The 21,707-nt window shown below is 36.5% G+C and overlaps 1 protein-coding gene across 1 annotated transcript in view; it reads left to right on the forward strand.

Moving 5' to 3' along the window:
- Window positions 1-21,707, forward strand: part of LOC114458810 (DNA repair and recombination protein RAD54-like) — a 46,294-nt gene continuing 24,587 nt past the window's right edge. The window contains exons 1-4 of the mRNA XM_028441194.1: window positions 1-136; window positions 20,354-20,428; window positions 21,028-21,138; window positions 21,235-21,295. Coding sequence (XP_028296995.1) covers window positions 107-136; window positions 20,354-20,428; window positions 21,028-21,138; window positions 21,235-21,295 — 277 coding nt within the window. The 5' untranslated portion in view covers window positions 1-106. The remainder of the gene's footprint in view (window positions 137-20,353; window positions 20,429-21,027; window positions 21,139-21,234; window positions 21,296-21,707) is intronic.

Raw genomic sequence — 21,707 nt, forward strand, 5'->3', positions numbered from 1 at the left:
CACTTCCTCCTTCGTCTCCACGACTGTGGACGGAGGCTGTGCTGAGAAAACATTCAGAGGAATGTAACGTTTTTGTGAGCGGAAGGGTCCACAACACGGCTCCACTATGATTATTGTTGCTGGACGTACTATTCTGGTAAGTAAACATCCATGTTTATCCGTGAACACAGCATTATAAATGCTCATATTTTCACCACATAAGCAAAACAAAAGCACGTGAGGCTTTTACTCCGGAGCAGAGCATCTCACTCTGGAGAAGTCAAGTCATTTATAGCAGAAAAACCTCCAAAGTCCGTGTTAACATGCACATAGTTCTAATGTCGGCAGTTAAGAAAGCTAAGCTAAGCTAAAACTTATCACATGGTGCTCGAGGTAATAAACCTAGACGCTGCATCCAAAGAAGGAGAGATGAATGATGTGACTACATATTAGTCTTTCTTATTATTGTTTTATATTATAGTTACTGGTATTCTCATTGTATTATTGCTATTACCTCATTTTCTTATATTGGTTTTATTATTATTGTATTATAGTTACTGGATTCTCATTATAGTATTTTGTTATTGCTATAATTATTTTATAATTGTACTACTACTGTATTATTGTTATTGCTAGTTTTATATTCTTAATTAATATTTTATCTTATAGTTACTATAATATTATCATTGCTATTACCTTATCTAATATTTCTTATTGTATTATAGTTACTGGATTCTCTCTATATTTTATTGCTATTATTATTATTATAACTATTACTATTATATCTCTATCTAATTGTACTACTACTTTATTATTGTTATTGCTATTCTTGTATTCTTATTTATAATTTTTTATAACCATTACTACTTTCACTATTAATATTATAGCTCTATCTAATTGTACTACTACTGTATTGTAGTATTGTTATTCTTATATTATTCTTTTTTTTGTATCCTTTTATCTTATAGTTACTGGTATTCTCATTGTATTATTAATATTGCTATTACCTTATTATTTTATGTTTATTATTCTTTTTATTATTGTATTACAGTTACTGGATTATCTTTGTTATTTTGTTATTGCCATTATTAGTGAGGATGCAGGAGGCATCTTCACTATTGTATTCGTTAAACTTTATTATTATAGTAGTTATTCTTCCGCCATCGCAAGTAACTCCAACAGTTTTCAACCGATTTTAACAAGTTTGGTGTCAAAACGTTCAGCTAATATTTCCCTCTTCTGCTATGTTTCAACTTTTTAGTAATTTTTTAAACTATTTAACTTTTTCCACTTTTCACTTTCCCATTCATTTTCCCATCCACTTTTGAGAAAATTCAACTTTCAACCCTCCAACTTTCCAAAGTTCCACTGTTCAGCCATTTTTTAACCGATTTAAACCATTCAACTTCTAAAATGTTCACAAATCTGTTGTCTTTTAACTTCTATCTTCACATTTTCTCCGTCTTTAACTGTTTTTGACCTATGAAGCTTCAAGCACACCCACCAACTCTTCACATTCCTGAAATGTAGCAGCCCTTATTTTAATCCTAAAAAATCTGCAAACAAATTGTCACAACTTCCAAAATATTGAACACAAAGACCTAATTTTCTCAAAAGTAGTAGAAATGTGTGTTGAGCCACTCACAATACCACATTTTTTGCCATAAGTTCAGCAGTTTTCGATTTATTAAGCCTGAAGTGGACATAATCCTACAAATCTACAGGCTTGTTTGCAGTGGAGAACAGTCAGGTCACTGCTTAAAATCCATGGTCTTTCTCTCGTCCTCCTGGCCTAATTTTTTGTCCTAAAAACATACAATTGAACTCATTTGTAGCCTAAAGCCTTGTGATTCTCACAAACTGCTCAGTTTTTCTGTAAATTATACAGTTTTTCAGTTGTGATGTGTTTTACACAGGTTCCCCCTGGCTGTAACAGGCCAGTTTCTGCCTCGTCATCCTGCACACACATTCTCCCCACAGGTGCATGTGATTAGTGCTGTTACCATGGTAACTAGGTAACTGACAGCCCTGATGATGAATCCACCTTTCTGTGTGATTTACATGTTCTCCCAGTGCCTTTTTATCAAACTTGTATCTTCCAGCCCATTATTTAACCTTTCACCTATGACTTAATCTTTTAAATCCACCTTTCTGTGTGATTTACATGTTCTCCCAGTGCCTTTTTATCAAACTTGTATCTTCCAGCCCATTATTTAACCTTTCACCTATGACTTAATCTTTTAAATCCACCTTTCTGTGTGATTTACATGTTCTCCCAGTGCTTTTCTCCCCTTATTGGAACTTTTAACCCCTTCAGCCATTTTGTAACTGATTTAAATGAACCTTTAACATGTTCAGCTACTACCTCCAACCCATTACAACTTTTTTCAACCTTTCCAACACATTTTAACACATTTCAACAATTTCAACTTTTTTCAACTTTTTCAACCTTTTTCAACTTTTTACTACTTAATACTGTATAAACTGGACTTCTAACTGGTTTGACTGGTTTTTCCTTTCCTACTGGGATTTTAACACATAATACTGTATAAACTGGACTTCTAACTGGTTTTCCTTTCATACTGGGATTTTTAAACTTCTTTCAACCTTTTTCCAACTTTTTTCTACTTTTTCAACCCCTTTTTTTTAACTTTTTCAGTCCATTTTCACTTTTTGCAACCCATTTCAACTTTATTAACCCATTTCAACTTTTTTTTTTCTTCTACTTTTCCAACCCATCTCTATTTTTTTCAAACAAATTGCTAATTCTTGGTTAGTGCAAATGTTAGAGGAATGCTAACACTAGACTAATGCAATCGCAAAGGCTGCAATTTTTTTTAATTATTATTATTTTCATGTCCTGTTAATTTCAGACAGTGTTTAAGAAGTACAGTCCAAATGTTTCCATGTTTCATGAAACGTGAAGTTAGTTCGATATGTTTAAGAGGTAAAGCCACAGATTTGTTTGCTTTACTGTTGTAATCTGTGCTTTAAAAATTACATTTTATATATATTTAAAGTTTAAATAAATCTGAAATTGTTTATTATGAAACAGATTGATTTATTGCTTGTGTTCATTAAAAAACACATGACAAGAGGCCCTTGAACAAATAACGGCATATTAAATCGCAATCGCAATATTGAGGAAAAAAATTAGATTATTTTCCAAAATCAATCATTGAGTTTGTAGTGTATAGTGCAAAGTTTGCCATTTTGAAGACAGCCCATGACCTATATGAATACAGACACCCTCCATTCAACCTATTTCTAGGTCACATGTAGTGTTGTGGTGGTCAAGACCGGTCTTGGTCTCGAGACCAAATTTTAAAGGTCTTGGTCTTGTCTCGGACTCTCAAGCATCTTGACTCAGTCCTGTCTCGGACTCGGGCTGCCCGCACTCGGGATTTTCCATCAAGACCGTTCGAGACCAGCACTAATTCCTGCTATTTTTAAACTTTCTTATAATGTGATAATAACACGGAGAAGAACGGAATAAAACAATCCTTTATTCATTATTTAATCCACCCCGTATAATGACCACAACCTTCCTTAATGTGACTGAGTGACGTGTGTGACACACTCATACGTGTGTGTGGCTACGGTGTCAGTTTGGACCGCGGAGCGCAAGGAAGACATGAACTAATCACCGGTAAAAATCCCAGTTAAAAATCACCAGCAATAAATATTATCTCCCTGGTAAAGACAGTAGCTCTAACAACTGGTAAAATGATAAACTGATGATATTACAGCCTGTGAAGGCTGGATAGGGGACGCACTTACTCTACTTCTGGGTCCTAGTGCCAGCCGAGCGGTGAAGCCTGTTCCGTTTACCGTGTGTACTGAGGTCCGTGTGTGTTTAATAAGTCCGTGTGTGTCTGTGTGAAAGTCTGCATGTTTATGCCTCTGTCCATCCACTCTTTTCATTATATCCATGTCTTTTAAGGCTTTATTACATAATGTCGGCTGTAGTCCGGGCCGCCGCCATCTTGGTTTATGTCGTCACCAGCGCGTCATCGCCGCAGAGTTGCACTAGCACAGAATGAGCCAAATAACTGTAAAGAGGTCTTATATTAGTCTATTTTCTTTTTAAAGTGGTGTTTTTTGTGTCTTTAGACTCCAATTACATTTATGTATATAATATGTTCCCCACAATATAAACAGGTTCACAATATAATTATTTTTTCTAGTTTCTGTTTCCACTGTATCCAGAATAATAATAATTCTCAACAAGAACTATTGATTGATTTGTCACATGACTGTTCCAGGGTTTGAGTTTGTTTTATTTAGTTTCACATCTACCTGTAGCTCTTTGTTTTTTAGACTGATGACAACTTGTTTGTAGTTTTATTTCAGAAAGTTTCACTTTTACAGTTACAGTTGGAAACCTTTGTTAATTTAATATCCTAGTTACATTACAGCAACCAAATTAAACTATATCAACTAAGTGAATTAATAAAAATGGCCTGTGTAAAGGCTTTTTCAAACTAAAAAAATATCTTGTGAAATCTGTGACCTGTTGACCTGCACAGCTCAAAGAATCAGAATCAAGAATCATTATTTCTTGGCAGAAATACTTTAAAACACTTGCTGTACATTCAGCTGACATAAAAATATTGTTTTCAAATATGTAGAATAATTGTGAATTTATCAGTAGCAGTAGTAGTTTTAATATTTTAGTTAATTTTTTGCAGGCACCTTTTTTGTCCGTCAAATGTATTTAAAATAAACTAAAATTAAAGAGAGAATGTTATTTAACTGTTGAACCTTGCCATAATTTTATTTATTTATAGATTTTTTTAAATTGGAAAAAAAAAATGTTCATGGTCTTGGTCTTGACTCGGTCTCGGCTCCCGAAAGTCTTGGTCTTGTCTTGGTCTCGGTGCATTCTGGTCTCGGGCAAGTCTTGGTCTCGGATAGTGTGGTCTTGAACACAACACTAGTTGACAATGGCGTCAGGCGGGATATAGACAGCCGTGATGATGACAACAGTTAGCTCTCTTGGTAATGTTAATGTTAATCTTCTGCTCATATTTCTATTTATTTTATTCTAATTCTTGTTCTATTCTATATACAGTAATTATATTATGTTGTTTGCACATTGTGTTCTTTGATTTGATTAGTCAGTAACACAAAACCTAAAATCAAACAGGAAAGTAGAAATGTCCTTGTACTGAAACTGTATATACTGTATTTTAACTTTTGATTGCACTGTTTTACATTGTTTTTGGATTTTTGCACCATTGTTGTTATTGTTTCTTGAGACATTTGCACTATACCTGTAAGTGTTATGTTGTATTATAGTGTATTATTGTAATTTTAAATTTTAAAATAGGTTGTATATTTTTTCAATGGGTTTGTTGTATCACAGAATTGCATTGTTTTGTCTTGATATTTAAAAGAAATGATAATGTGTTCACAGTGATTCCAGTATAAAGAAGTATTCTGTGTATAGTTATAAGTTTGTTAGTCATAGTTCTGATATAATCATATAATAATGAGTAATGATATGATTACAAACCGATGACAGTAGGCTCCAGGTCTACATAAAGCGCTCTGGGGACACGTTTCCCTGTCCCAGTTTCACTGAAGAAGGTGTTGAAGGAGTCGTCTCCTCCTCCAGATTCCTGGTTAGAAAGCACCTGTCCGTTTGGCTGAATCCCATGCTCCAGACAGAAAAGTTCCCAGCAGGAATTACCGATCTGGACTCCAGCTTGGCCCACATGAATAGAAATAATCTCACGCTACAGAGAGAAAACAATATATCAGGATCCTGGCATCACTTAATCATGACATCAGTTGGTCATATGCTAATTTGTTTATTGCAAAATCTAATCATTTGTTCAATTATGAATATAAAGCAGATGAAGACAATGAAATCCTGTCTTACCATTGTTTATCTTTCTTTTTAAATGCTCAGGCTTTGGAGAGAAGTTGTAGTGTCAGAGAGAACTTTCACTCTGCGTTTCGACACCGTGTAGAACCAGTCTCTCAAAGCATTTCATCACTATAGGTGTTAGGGCCACTGGACGTAATCATTGTGGCTGACAGGAGGCGACTTCTTTGGCACGGGAATGATTGTGGCAGATTTTAGGCAGGGGGGGATGACTGCTTGGTTCAGGGAGAGATTGAAAATGCTATTGAAGATGGGCGTGAGCTGGTGGGCACATGCTCTGAGCACCTTGCCAGGTACTCCATCTGGACCAGCAGCCTTCCTGGGGTTCACTGCCAGGAGCACCCTTCTGACGTCACGCTCCTCAATAGTGAGTGAAGAGGTGCTGGAACCTGGTGGGGGCAGGGCTGAGGCTGGTGAGTGCTGTGGGGTCTCAAAACGAGCAAAGAAGTAGTTGAGCTCCTCTGCCAGTGAAGCACTTCCATCCACTGTTGGTACATCACAGCCCATGTAGTTTGTGATGTTCTGTAGCCCCTGCCCCACCTGCCGTGGGTTGTTGCTGGACAGATGGGACTCAATCCTCCTCTTGTAGTCCGCTTTGGCTTCCTTGATTCCCCTTCTCAGGTTGGCTCGGGCAATGCTGTATAGGGCCCTGTCACCAGACCTGAAAGCAGCATCGCGGACTCTGATGAGTTTGCGGACCTGGCTGGTCATCCAGGGTTTCTGGTTAGGGAAAACCCGAATGATTTTGTCCACAGTCACGTTCTCGATGCAGAACTTGATGTAATCTAGTACAGTCACTGTGAATATTTCCAGATCCTGATGTTCAAATATGTCCCAGTCTGTGTGATCAAAGCAGTCCTGTAATTCTAGAAGTGCATTATCAGGCCAAGATGTAACAGTCTTAATGACAGGCCTGGTTCTCCGTCTGATGGGGGTGTATGCTGGAGTGAGCAGCAGGGAGAGATGGTCTGACTGGCCAAGGTGGGGGAGAGGTATAGCTCTGTAAGCACGCTTGATGTTAGAGTACACATGGTCCAGAGTGTTCTCCCCTCTCGTAGGACACTTGACATGCTGATGGAATTTTGGAAGTACAGTCTTTAGATTAGCCTTATTAAAATCTCCTGCAATAATGTGGACACCATCAGGGTGGACTCGCTGTTGTTCGTTTATGTGTTTAGCAGGAGAGAGAGCGCTGTGTTGACATTGGCGTCAGGCGGGATATAGACAGCCGTGATGATGACTACAGTTAGCTCTCTTGGTAGTGTTAATGTTAATCTTCTGCTCATATTTTTATTTATTTTATTCTAATTCTTGTTCTATTCTATATACAGTAATTATATTATGTTGTTTGCACATTGTGTTCTTTGATTTGATTAGTCAGTAACACAAAACCTAAAATCAAACAGGAAAGTAGAAATGTCCTTGTACTGAAACTGTATATACTGTATTTTAACTTTTGATTGCACTGTTTTACATTGTTTTTGGATTTTTGCACCATTGTTGTTATTGTTTCTTGAGACATTTGCACTATACCTGTAAGTGTTATGTTGTATTATAGTGTATTATTGTAATTTTAAATTTTAAAATAGGTTGTATATTTTTTCAATGGGTTTGTTGTATCACAGAAATACATTGTTTTGTCTTGATATTTAAAAGAAATGATAATGTGTTCACAGTGATTCCAGTATAAAGAAGTATTCTGTGTATAGTTATAAGTTTGTTAGTCATAGTTCTGATATAATCATATAATAATGAGTAATGATATGATTACAAACCGATGACAGTAGGCTCCAGGTCTACATAAAGCACTCTGGGGACACGTTTCCCTGTCCCAGTTTCACTGAAGAAGGTATTGAAGGAGTCGCCTCCGCCTCCAGATTCCTGGTTAGAAAGCACCTGTCCGTTTGGCTGAATCCCATGCTCCAGACAGAAAAGTTCCCAGCAGGAGTTACCGATCTGGACTCCAGCTTGGCCCACATGAATAGAAATAATCTCACGCTGCAGAGAGAAAACAATATATCAGGATCCTGGCACCACTTAATCATGACATCAGTTGGTCATATGCTAATTTGTTTATTGCAAAATCTAATCATTTGTTCAATTATGAATATAAAGCAGATGAAGACAATGAAATCCTGTCTTACCATTGTTTATCTTTCTTTTTAAATGCTCAGGCTTTGGAGAGAAGTTGTAGTGTCAGAGAGAACTTTCACTCTGCGTTTCGACACCGTGTACTGTGAACTACACGCACTAAGTCTGACGTCATAACCAGTACGTCATTGCGTTCCAATAATGTACACATTACACGCAATTACGTACTGGTTATTACGTCAGATTTAGTGCGTGTGTACACACACGCACACACACACACAGTACATACAAATAAAATTTAGAGAAGAGAGGAAAACAAAAAAAAGAATTAAATGAAAATAATAACAAGTTAAAAAAAGTTAAGTCTGTAGAGCATTCATCATCATACCTTTAAAGATGTATGCTCTACAGACTTAACTGTATAACAATATAAAACAACAATCAAGCCTTAAAAGTTGATTTATATAAATGATCATCTCCTCCTTTATATTATCCACAGGTTTTTATCCAGAGAACTTTGCTGATGAACTTTATCCAGAGAACTTTACTGATGTCAGTAAATGTTTTAATGCAGATCAACCTCTCAGTGACTTTCACTTAATGATCTACATCTACAATGTTAGAAAGAAAACTACCATTTGCACACAAAAAAAAGTCGTAAAGCAACACAACATTAGTAATTATGTGAACACGTCTGTGGTGTGTGATGTTACTCATGTGTTTCAGAGAAAAGTGTTAAGGTTCATTAAAGTGTTAAGAAACGGTGTTCAGGTGGGCGGAGCCAGGTAGAAACCCAGGGTTTCTTTGATAAAACCTGCCAGCGACCAGGTTTAGTTCACGGACAATGTTGCCATGGTAACATACTCAGAGAAGAACATACCTCGCTTTTTGGAATGGGATACTCTAGGGCTGGGCGATATGGCCTTTTATAAATACCGCGATATTTTTAGGCCATGTCACGATACACGATATATATCTCGATATTTTGCATTACCCTTGAATTAACACTTTGATGCACAAAATCACACCAGTATGATGATTCTATATGTCTACATTAAAACATTCTTGATCATACTGCATTAATATATGCCAATTTTAAACTTTCATGCAAAAAAGGGGATATCACAACTAAGTCAAAGTTGACATAACTGTATTTATTAAACAGTGAGTGGCTCAAACATAAAATTGTCAACAGAAAGTGCACGTTCTGTGCAAAATTGTCACAGAGACATTTCAAAACAAGACATTAGTGCAGGATGCAACTCACATGGCATTTCAAAACACAAAATTAAAGTGCACTTTTTGTACATAATGCCACTACAATATTTTAAAACAAATAGTGCCCTTTTGTGCATGTTGTCATTAAAATGACATTTCAAAAAAAATCAAAAAAAAAAAAAAAAAAAGTCAGCGAGTTTAACGGTATGGTCATTTTCAACACCGCACAGACTACAAGCTGCGATATATCGAGTATATTCGATATATCGCCCAGCCCTAGGATACTCAGAGTTTCCCTCATTTGAGCCTGAACATAGTCAGAGTTTGAACATAACCCGCTTTATGGAATACCCCTCAGCTCTCCTTGTCTGCAACAGAAAGGAAGTCATTAAAAAGCAAATCATGTAAAAAAAAAAAACCCATTAAAACATCAAGTGATTTTTGATTGAATGAATGTCTTAGCAGCAGATTCAAGGTCCATAGAAAAACACTATTACATACAAAAGTAATCATAAAAACAGTTCAAATGAACATTAGATTAGACAAGGCATTTGTTTCATTTACTATGTATTTATGCTGACATAACCTACAAGTGCAATTCAGCTACTACCAGTGTTCATAACACTGGTAGTAGCTGAATAAGAGTTTTAAATAATGTAAGTTAATGTCTAGCACAAACACACACACAAACACTTACTTAAAATCATCGACCCTAATGAAAAAAAGAATAAAAGATCATTTAAGACAAGGTAATTTTCAAATATTTTTTTTAAATTGTATGTAAGCAATTTATCAAACTGGTTCCAAGTACAACTAACATCAAACAAAAGGGCTGACATGTTCTTATAGTCACACACAGTCTTTTTTCTTTGTTTAACTTAAGTAGTGTAGCATTAGCAACACTTGCTACATAACAAGGCAGCATATCTGTCTAGTGATTTCTATTTGTTATTGAGGTAACACTCATATTAATAAAATCCTAATTTAAACAGTATTTGAACGCCTCATTTCACACAGTTCAGACAATCATATCCTTTACAAAATAAAACGTTACTGCTTTGGTTGCATTAGGCCTGGGTGATATGGACCAATATTCATATCTCTATATTTTTCTTCAAAATGGAAATAGGCAACATAAACCATTTATTTTTTTCAATAGTTTTACATGAAAAACAATAATGGGTCAAAGTCAGTGGAGCCACAAAGACCCTTTTATTAATCACTAGCAGCACAATAACAACATTTTGTGTCACTTTTGACTTTTTCCTTCATTAAGGCTGAAATGTGATTAAATTATGTAGTGTTGCTTCATTCAGGGCAGCTCTGAGTTGCAGAAAGTCGTTTTTAAAGTAAATCACATTCAGGACACTGTCTCTTTAAGAATGTGTAAACAGCAACAGAGAGTTAGAGAAGAAAAACACATGCAGTGTTTCCTCAAACATCTCTCAGTGTTTAACACTCAGAACTGAGGACAGACAGACATCTGCACTGAGCTTCTGACAGACAGTCGCTAACACAGCTGACTGTGTGTTCGTGCACTGGGGGGGAGGGGGGTCAGTTTTTTAGACAAGTAAACTAACACTGTAACACACACACACACACACACAGCAATATACAGTGAACAAAATTGGGTAGTTAAATTCCATCTCAAACGGCGTCTGACTTCTAGAAACTCTTTCTGAAAGCATGCCGACGAGTCGGTACGCTCTGTGTCGAGAGAGGGCTCGTCAAGACCCGCCTTACATTGCTTCTGATTGGTTGATTATTGTGTGATGCATGCCATGGTTGGTTAGATTTAGGCACAAGGAGACATGGATTAGCTATCTCGGTCAGTCAATCAGAATTACTCGAGCTACGGCATGCCACGAAGATCAAAGTTTATTATCATAAAAAAATGGGGAATGGGGAAATATAAGCGTGAGAAATGTCAAGTGTGGCGTGAGAATGCGTCAAATTGCGTGACTGTCACGCTCAAAGCATGAGGCTTGGCAGCTCTGCAAATGTAAATGTCTAACTTAAATACAAGCAACATGAAATTAACAGCAAATATGCAATGTGTTGACTTGTATATGAACTGTAAGTATAATAGATAAACACATGTGCTTCATATACCCATTTATGTTTTAATTTAGGCTGTATTATAATTTAGGAATTAGGACTGGGCGATATATCGAGATTCAAGATGTATTGAGTTTTCTATTTTGGCAATATAGAAAACTACAAAGTCGCATATACAGATATATCTCGTATTTTGTATAAAAATACTTGTTTGACCTAACCCATAACAAGCCACACTATAGAACTCACTCACACATACTGTCCCTTACAGGAGATGTTGTATTGTGCAGCTGTTTGTTAATAAATGAGCCTGTGTGGCATTTTGCATCAGCAATTTTTTTTTTTTTTTTACCAAGAATTGTCTTTCTGGTCAGACTTGATATGAAATAAAAATTATTGAGATTCACCATTTTGAGAAAATGTATTGAGATATGAGTTTTGGTGCATATCGGCCAGCCCTAGTAGGAATGTTCACAGCATTTTAATGTCAACAAATGTCGGCCTACCAGATTCTAATCACATTTGTATTTAAGTTTTAAGTTGTTGACATTGACAAGTGGCTATTTTAGATTTCCTGTACACTTGTATTAAAATATAAGGGATACTGGAGCTTGGTTGGGTTGGTGGGTTAGTCATATGTTAATGACCTGTTTGCCTTAAAATCACTACATGCTGTAAAATCATTATACTGCTGTAATTATTTTACTGTTGCAACTTAAGGGTTCAAGTTAAAGATTACTATATGATTATGGTCCAAAGCAACATCAAATGCAGTTTTTTTTAATCAAGGGACATGAAACTTATGTTGCCGACTGGCTGGCTGGCTCCTCACACCTCGTATGAAGTGAGTCGGTCTGTCAATGACTCTCGGGACACGTTCGTCCCCCAGTCTGCCCCTGGTCTAATGACAGAAACAAGGAGGAAATATATCATTGATCCAAGACGAGGGAGCCGACTTGTATGGATCTGCATCAGGTTGTCACCTTTCAGAAAAGAAAATAAAGGACACCCACGTCACCGTGAACACAATCCTCATAAATAGAAACATTTTGACATAGAACAGTGTTTACCAAATGTTATTGCCCCATGTACCTTGACTCTGAGCTCATGGTATATATTATTTATTGTGTCTGCAGGCGCGTCTAAACTCTTTCCTTTGTCTCGTCCATTATTAGCCTTGAATTTAGGCCTTTTTATTGATTTATTTCTGATTTTCTTGTTCATTGTCTGTGTGCATGTAAAAAAAATCTATAATGTTGAAAAATAACCTGAAATGTTTTTGTGAACCTCCTGAAAGGTGTTCATGTGCCCCTATGGCAGCGGTCTATAACCATTATTCTCAAAGGAGCCATTTTGCTTCCTCTCACCTGGATTAAAATGTTTCTGGAGCCAAAAAAATACCATCTCAACCATCTAAACTTCTGTTTAGCCTTTATATGCTTCCTTTAGGACAAATTTTACAGAACTGTAAGGTTGATTATCAGAGCTATGCAGATGGCACACAACTATATCTATCACTGAACCCAGATGACTATGGTCCCATTGAGGTGTTGTATGACTGCTTAGAAAAAGTAAACTGCTGGATGAGTGAAAACTTCCTTCAACTAAACCATGACAAGATGGAGGTGATTGTCTTTGGTAACAAGGAAAAGAGGACTGCTATCAGCGAGCATCTTGAGTCTCGAGCGTTAAAAGCTAAAGACTAGGGATGTAACGATTCACTCAACTCCCGATACGATTCGATTCACGATACTGGGTTCACGATACGATTCTCTCACGATTTTTTCATTTACAAAATGGGACTGTAGACAAATTTGTTTTTTGGGAAAAAAACTAGAAAATACTGTATTATTTTCCTTATATTTTTCATTGTCAAAAGAATTCCTTGATAAACTATTCAAAACAATGCAATTTAACTAAAAATAAATCTTGAATGAAATAAATAAAGGAATAATACAAATGAAAATGAAGCCTATTAATTTAAAATCTGGTTCTATAATAAACAATGCAAAACTGCATAATAGTTATTTTTCTTTTAAAAGTGCAACTGAAAATGTATTTTTTGCCTTAACAATTGGACTTTAAAAAAAAAAAAACCGATTGCACTGATTTACGTCATATTTGTTTGGACCAGCAGAGGGCGCTGGTAACACAGTGGTCGGTTGGCATGCAGATATCTTGCAGTGAAGAAGAGAAGCAATGCTAGCAGACAGAGCTAATAAAAAAACGTGACTTTTACAGATATTCAAGTAATAATACAGATATTCTTTCAATGCTAAAGGGGTAATGAATCATTTATTAACATATTTAAGAGTAGAAGGCAGCCAGAAAGAATGTATTAGCAGACTCCGCCCGCCGCCAACACTTCCGGATACCGTGATACCTATGAATCGATTTTTAACTGCCTTACGATTAATCGTTACATCCCTACTAAAGACCAAGTCAAAAACCTTGGTGTTCTGATTGACTCAGATCTTACATTGAGCAGTCAGATCAAATCTATCACAAAAACAGCTTCTACCACCTTAAGAACATCTCCAGAGTGAAAGGTTTAATGACTCAGAAAGATCAGGAGAAAGTTCCATGCTTTTATCTCCATCAGACTGGACTATGTAATGGTCTTCTGACAGGAATCCCCCAAAAGAGCATCAAACATCTACAGCTGGTTCAGAACGCTGCAGCTCGGGTCGTAACCAGAACAAAGAGATCAGAACACATTACTCCAGTTTTAAAGTCTTTACACTGGCTACCAGTCAGCCTCAGAATAGACTTTAAAGTTCTGCTGCTGGTGTATAAATCTGTGAATGAGTTTGGTCCAGAATACATCAGTGAGATTTTAGTCAGGTATGAACCCAGCAGGTCTCCCAGGTCTATGAACACAGGTCAGATAGTGGAGCCCAGAGCTCACAGTAAACATGGTGACAAGCATCACATGTGAACATTTTTAAATCAAAGTTAAAGGCACTTTTTTTCTCTACTGCATATGATTGAGAGAAAGATTTTTGGTCATGTTGTTGATGTAATGTGTTTGTTGATGATTTTAAATGATTTTACTGATGATTTTAAATGTTCTTATTGATTTTAAACAGATGAATGTTTTATCATGTAAAGCACATTGAGTTGCATTGTGTATGAAATGCGCTATACAAATACATTTGCCTTGCCCTCAATGAAGTCAATATAGTGCATAAAATTCTAGTTACAATTATATCGAACAATGTTATTAATAATAATTTTTAAAAAATGTTGATGTATTTGTAGTGCTACAAAAAATAACCTGAATTTGATAACACATGATCATGTCGGTCAACACACACACACACACACACACACACACATAAATGTATATATATATAATACTAATTGATAGATGCAACATATCAAGTATGCTTATTAATCTGGTATGTTGGCAGTTAATTAAATATTTCCCAACACAAATAAAATCTTTATTTTCTTCCAGAATAGTCTTATTGTTGGTTGTTATCTTACCAGGGATATAAAACTTAAAGTTAGCCACAGGTGTAAGGAAAGTTTATGGTTGATGACAGTTATTACACAATACAATTAATTTTTAGGTTGACAAATTGTTTTATCATGATTTTATTTGGTGTCAATGTCATTTATCATTAATACCCTCTGTAAGAAATAACAATTCATTATTTTCTTATAGCTATAGAAAGCCATTGCAAAAGAGTCAAAGAGCCACAGGTTACAGACCCCTGTCCTCGGGGTACACATACCCCAGTTTGGGAACCACTAGAATATACAGAAATCTCTACAAACATTTTTAACCAAGGGAATATATATAATGTAAAATCAAAAATTAATGTATTTATTTAATGTTAACCTATTTTTTTAAAAGGTCATACATAACATGCCTGTTTATATTACCTAATGCTACTGTGATAATAAATAAATATTTCATTCGACTTTAAAACCTCCACATCCTAAACATTAAATCAAATCACAGTAGTCTTTCAAATTAATCAAGCTTACAATCCAATCATGATGTGTCTACTGTATCAGCCTCAGGAGATGATGGATGTATGAAGAACTTCTCAGATTGTTCATATCTACAGTGTTTTTCTCCTGAGGCTGTTTGATGTCAGACAGATCACCATGAGTCACTGAAAACTCTCTAGAGTTGGACATTTTTTCACACACACACACAGAGAGAGAGAGAACACAATCACTGCTACGCACACACACACACACACACACACTTGTGCAAATACAGAACAGCTTTCCATTTTTCCTCAGTACGTAACGCCCCATTTAAGGGCCAAATAAGGTACAATTCCATTATTTTTTTTATCAGTCATTAGCATCAGATGGATAATGATTTACAAGAGGTCTCCAAATAATTTCAAATTACTTTAGTGAGCCATTAAGGGAACATCTTAGCTTCTCCAGTCTAACTGACATTAAGAGCTCTTTAATCCACCTCTGGTGGGATGGAGGGTGAGGGAGCAAAATGAGACGCCTGGCCAGCAGGATGGAGAAGGCAAGGACGGTCTGCACGGTTTTGGAGGTTGTATGCTGGGGGGTACCAAACAGGGCTAAGAGAGGATCAGGCGTAATGACTGTATTATATGCTGCGCTGAGACGTAAAAATATCAGACCAAAATGTGTCAAGCCTGGGACAGAAAAAATCATGTGGGAGTGGTCAGCTGGAGATTGCTTGCACCTATTACAAGAGTCGGTTACATTGGGGTAGATCCGAGACAGTTTCAGGTTAGTGTAATGGACTCTATGTACAACTTTACATTGTAAGAAGCCATGCCTCACGCAGATTGAGGAGGAGTGCACCAACTTCAAGACCCATTGCTAATAATCCTCAGATAATGGGGTCCCTAGATCCTTATCCCAAGACTCCCTGGGGCCCAAAACTAAACTGTCACCGATAGAGCTGTTCAGACTGCAAATGTTGGAGATCAGACGTTTCTTTTCAGGGTCAAGAGCCAGTAGTGAATATACAATGGTTTCAGGGGGGCGACTGTGGGGAGGTCTTTTATGTCTTGTAACCTTGTCTATAATCTGTATTCATGTGAATACGTGCCTTTTTATTTGTATCTACACTTGTTAAAAAAAAAAAAAAAAAGGTATACCAATAAGGCGGCGAATGCGCGGTCTTGTGTGTTTTAGCCTCTGGTGTTTGCCGTAGTGTTGTGAAAGTATGCGTGTATCTGATTATGTATCTGTGTTCACGACTGAGTTGTTAGCCATTAGGTGGGCTTTAGATTGGATTGAACGAAATAAACCTGAGATGTCGTACATATATTCGGATTCCATGGCTGCCTTACAGGCAATTTCTGACCATCCCTCTGGGGCTAGGATAGATACTGTGGTAGAGATTTTGTGTTGCCTTCACCGGATAGAGTTGATGGGGTCTAGTATTGTTTTTTCCTGGATCCCATCTCATTCAGGTATTGTGGGGAATGAAGCTGCTGATAGGCTAGCAAAGAAGGCTCTTCTCGAGACGGAAATTGAATATGTGGTCCGATTGGGGAAGGCTGAGTGTGTCAGTGTTTTCAAAGCTACTGTGTATCAGCATTGGCAAAGGGAGTGGGAGAATGAGTCTAGAGGGAGGCATTATTTTAAGTGTCAATCTTGTGTGCAGGGCACTAGACTCCTGTGGGCAATTTGCCGATCAAATCAAGTTAAGATAACCAGATTAAGACTGGGGCATTGTGGACTAGCTGCATATTTAAATCGAATAGGCAAACATCTGGATGGATTATGTCAGTGTGGTTAACTTGAGACTATTTCCCATGTTCTATTGGCCTGTGGATGTTATTCTGTTGAAAGGGGAATGTTATATAAAGAACTTTCAACTCTTGGGCTGACAGTGTTTTCAATAAAGTCAATATTTGTACCAAGAACAGAGTGGATTTTAATAGTTAAGGCAGTCGTGAGGTATCTCCAATCTTCCAACCTCTATTTGAGAATCTAAAATGGAGTGAATCTAAGTGAACAGAAGAGGGCAGCATTACGCTTCTTTTAGTGTACAGCCTGCCGGAAACCATTAGAAGAAGAAGAAGAAGAAGAAGTAGTGTTGTGAAAGTTTTAGCGCGAACATGCTTGTGTGTGCACTGAGCTTTTCTACATGGAGACAGAGTCTCCAGTGTTTTACTGAGGACAGTGTGAGACATGAGGCGGACTGATAGTCATGGTAAGGTCATTTATGAACTCCTTCATACTGTGTTCACTGCTAACAGGACCCGGGCCCTGTTCCAAGAAGCTGGATCAACATATCTTGAATTATCCAGCTTCACCGAGCCTGTAGTACATGGAGCTGGACTTAACTTTCCAACCAAGCTCATAATTATTAATCAGTCAGTCAAAGCTACGTTGCTTCTCACAGCAAGTTCTTAGTCGTTATAGTCAACTAAATGTCTACTAAAAGAGTTTATGCATTTTTTTTAAAGTGTCAATTAGCATTGATCAACCAGAGGGGTATTCCATAAAGCGTGTTATGTTCAAACTCTGAGTATGTTCAGGCTCAAATGAGGGAAACTCTGAGTATCCCAGTCCTAAACGCGAGGTATGTTCTTCTGAGTATGTTACCATGGAAACATTGTCCGTGAACTAAACCTGGTCGCTGGCAGGTTTTATCTACCTGGCTCCGCCCACCTGAACACTTTAATGAACTTTAACACTTTTCTCTGAAACACATTAGTAACATCACACACACATCACATCATTACTAATGTGTTGCTTTACGTTTTTTTTTTTTTGTGCAAACGGTAGTTTTCTTTATAACATTGTGGATGTAGATCATTAAGTGAAAGTCACTGAGGTTGATCTGCATTAAAACATCTACTGACGTCTGTAGTAAAGTTCCCTGAATACAAACCTGTGGATAATATAAAGGAGGAGATGATAATTTAAATGAATCCACTTTTAAGGCTCGATTGTTGTTTTATATTGTTATACAGTTAAATCTGTAGATCACGGCTCTTTGAAGGTATGATGGCACAGTGAATTGTGACGCTGCTCTTGGAAGTGATGGTTCGCGTCCCGCTTCAGTGTTTTTTTGTGACATTTTTTAGGACGTCTAGAGGACTCTGGCGACAATATTACATTAAAAATCAATATAAATGATGCGATATCAAGCGGCATTTACTGTCTTTATATCCAGTGTAACAGGAGGACTCTCTATGCAGTCATCCTATGCTGCTGACACGTCTCCTCAGACACACTTTATTCATATTATTCACCGCTCGTCACGTCACTGAAGCAATAAAGTGATGAAGCGACCAAAAAGTGTGACTAATTACAGGTGATTTAAGCCACTATAGTTACTAAAGACTGAACGCACCTTTAGAACAGGCTCATAGTCCTCAAACACCGGCTTATTTCACCCATTACGGTGAATAAATCACTATTTTCCTGGTGGTTGCCATGGCAGCTCGAGTCATCTTCGATCCATTGATGATGGCTTTTTATGGCGCGCGTGCACGTAAGTAACCCAAGGTTTACATACTCAGGGTTGATTGACCCACTTCATACCAGCTGTAATGGAATCAGATACCCAGAGTTTCCCATCGCGGGGTATGTTGACCCAGAGTTTATGGATAGACTCAGAGTTTGTTAACCCTCCTTTATGGAACACCCCTCTGATATTGGATGGAATTAATGTTTATAAACACACAGAGAAATATTTGATGCGAATAATGAGTAAGACCACTGGAGCTGGGCAATATATCGATATTCAAGCTGTATCGAGTTTTCTATTTTGACGATACAGAAAATTACAATATCACCAACATTGGATTTTGTATTAAATAATTATTTTCAGGAGTCGCTGCTTTCTCTACTTCTCAGAACAGCATGAAAAGCGCAGTTAGATGGATTACTAAAGAACTCACTCACACGTGCTGTCCCTTATAGTCGAAAAATACAAATTTGTCACATCTTGTGCCGATGTTTATTAATAAATGTGCCTGTGTGGCATTTTACATCAGCAAATTTAACCCAGAATTGTTTTTCTGGTAAGAATTCATTTGAATTAAAATTATCTAGATTTATATTGTATTAGAGCTGCACAATTAATTGAATTTTAATTGTGATCACAATTTTGTATGGAGGTAGATTTGAGTCTTTATTATTGAATTAAAAAAAAAAAAAACTTCAATTAAAAAACCTTTTTTTTATTTAATTTACTTCAATCAAACATAAATATTGTCAATCAACGTAAAAAAGTGTTCAAATGCAAAAAAAATATTTTAAAATTAAATTTTTTTTCTTTGATTGAAGTCATCTTTTTTGTATTTGGGCCATATTACAGGTTGTACACTTGTGTTTATTATTCAACCAAACACTAAAACATTTCAATCAATGAAAAAAAAGTGTCAAATGTAATTATTTGTGTCTCACATATTTTTTTTCTTGATTTGAAATATTTATTTTGATTGAAAATATTTAAATTTTATGAATGATAATGATAAAAACACAAATCTACCTCCATCACTTTTACTGCCACGTTAGATTAACCTGATTGTTGGCAATATTTACATTTAAACAGGCTCTGCACTCTGTAATAGTGTATTTATTCAGTTAGCCTTTGGTACATTTTAAATTCTTGGGGTAATTGTTTTTTAATTATTATTTTTTAATTATAATTCATTTTTAAAGCTTACTTTTGCACTGTAAACTCCACACATATTATTTGTTTAAAAGTAGTGCTATAATAACTAAACTAAAAAATATTTTTACCAAATATGATAAATAATTGTGATTCTAATCATGATTACAGTATGAACAAAGTCATGTTGATTTTTATTGTGGCCATAATCGTGCAGCTCTATATCATATATATGACCATTTTTAAGAAAAAAATATTGAGATATCAGTTTTGGTCTATATCGCACAGCCCTAAAGACCACATGATCGTATGAGTTCTGAATGAATTATTGAAAGTTATACCGTAGTTTGATTTTTATTTGTTGATGACAATATCAATATATTTTGATACACTTTTCATTCACGTGTATTTTTTTAAATTACTCATAGTCTTGTTATCGTCACTCGAAAAAATGTAGTTGATGAAAACTGTGACGTATAAATCAAGACCTGATAAAGATTGTGATGTCATCACTTGTCCACACACAGAGGAGGAGCCAAGCACCGAGTCAGCGGGCCAAACGCAGCCAGGACGAGGTGGACCAGGACTGGACACTCAGAAAAGTAGGAGTGTTACTCATGATGGTGACTGAGAAACTCTTTAATAAAACATGAACAACTTTTCCATCTGTGTTCTACGGTTTGAACACATTGAGCTCAGATTGATAGGCCATGTTGTAAATGTCATCCTAACGTACTACTCGTACGAATTCTGATGTCAAAATCAGTATGTAGTGTGTTTACATGAGTACAACAGTTTCTTCAGTGTTGTTGGGGCAACGTTTTGGGGAAATCTGTAGCAAATATGGTTGATTTATTGGGAATTTCCAAAGTTTAAAATTTTAGAGGCGTACTGTAGCGCCACCTTTAGGACGATTGGCCTGTTTTTGCAGCTGGGACAATCTGGAATGAGACTGGACCTTTGTGCAAAATTTGGGGATTTTTTGTGCAAGAATAAGTAGAATATCGTGATGTGATATTTTTGTCCATGTTGCCCAGCCCTAGTTGCAGTTATTGCTTTATCCAAATAATGATTATAAAGATAATGTTTGTAATGTGTGTGTATGTGGAAGATTGTACAGATGTGGTAGTTTGTACTCAGATCTGTGTTTAATGCACTACTTTCCTGTTCAATCGTGATCTAACACTGCTTGGTTTCTCAGGAGAAAAGAAGAAAAAGTGAGAATGAGCTGCAAGAAAGCCACATTTCTCAGTTCAGAAAGCCTCTGACTCCCACTAACAACCGACCGGCCTGTAGTGATGGAGATAAACACGTAAGCATTGGAAACAAGCAACGAACCACGTTTCATTGGCATTCTTTACTAAATGCAGATGTTGATCACGTAACATCTGTTCAAATCTGTCTACAGGAGGCATTTATCCGAGCTATCCTCTCCAAGCCTTTCAAAATCCCCATTCCAAACTACTCAGGTAACACTTTTCCTCTTATGTTGTTGTTTTTTCCTTCTGTCATCACCAGAGGGGTATTCCAGAAAGCGGGTTGTGTTAAAACTTTGAGTATGTTTGTGCTCAAATAAAGGAAACTCTGAATTTCCGGTTGTATAAAGCAAGGTAAGTTATACTCTGAGGGCCGGATTCACAAAGATCTGAAATAAAGGGTAGTAAATTAGTTGCCTACTTAAATGAGCGTTTTGCTCGTTTATTGTGGAGACGTCAGTGCGCACAAGCACTGACATTTGAGGCAGATGGAGTTCTCTGTCTGCTGTTCAAACATTTATTAACGTAGAAAAATAAATACACAATAAAAATCTTTTTTTTTTTTTTTTTTTTAAACAACAACTTTAAAACCTAGTAATATTGATATTGATCTGAGTTAATACAA

This window comes from Gouania willdenowi, unplaced genomic scaffold (genome assembly GCF_900634775.1).
Source record: "Gouania willdenowi unplaced genomic scaffold, fGouWil2.1 scaffold_188_arrow_ctg1, whole genome shotgun sequence".
NCBI classification, from domain to species: Eukaryota; Metazoa; Chordata; class Actinopteri; order Blenniiformes; family Gobiesocidae; genus Gouania; species Gouania willdenowi.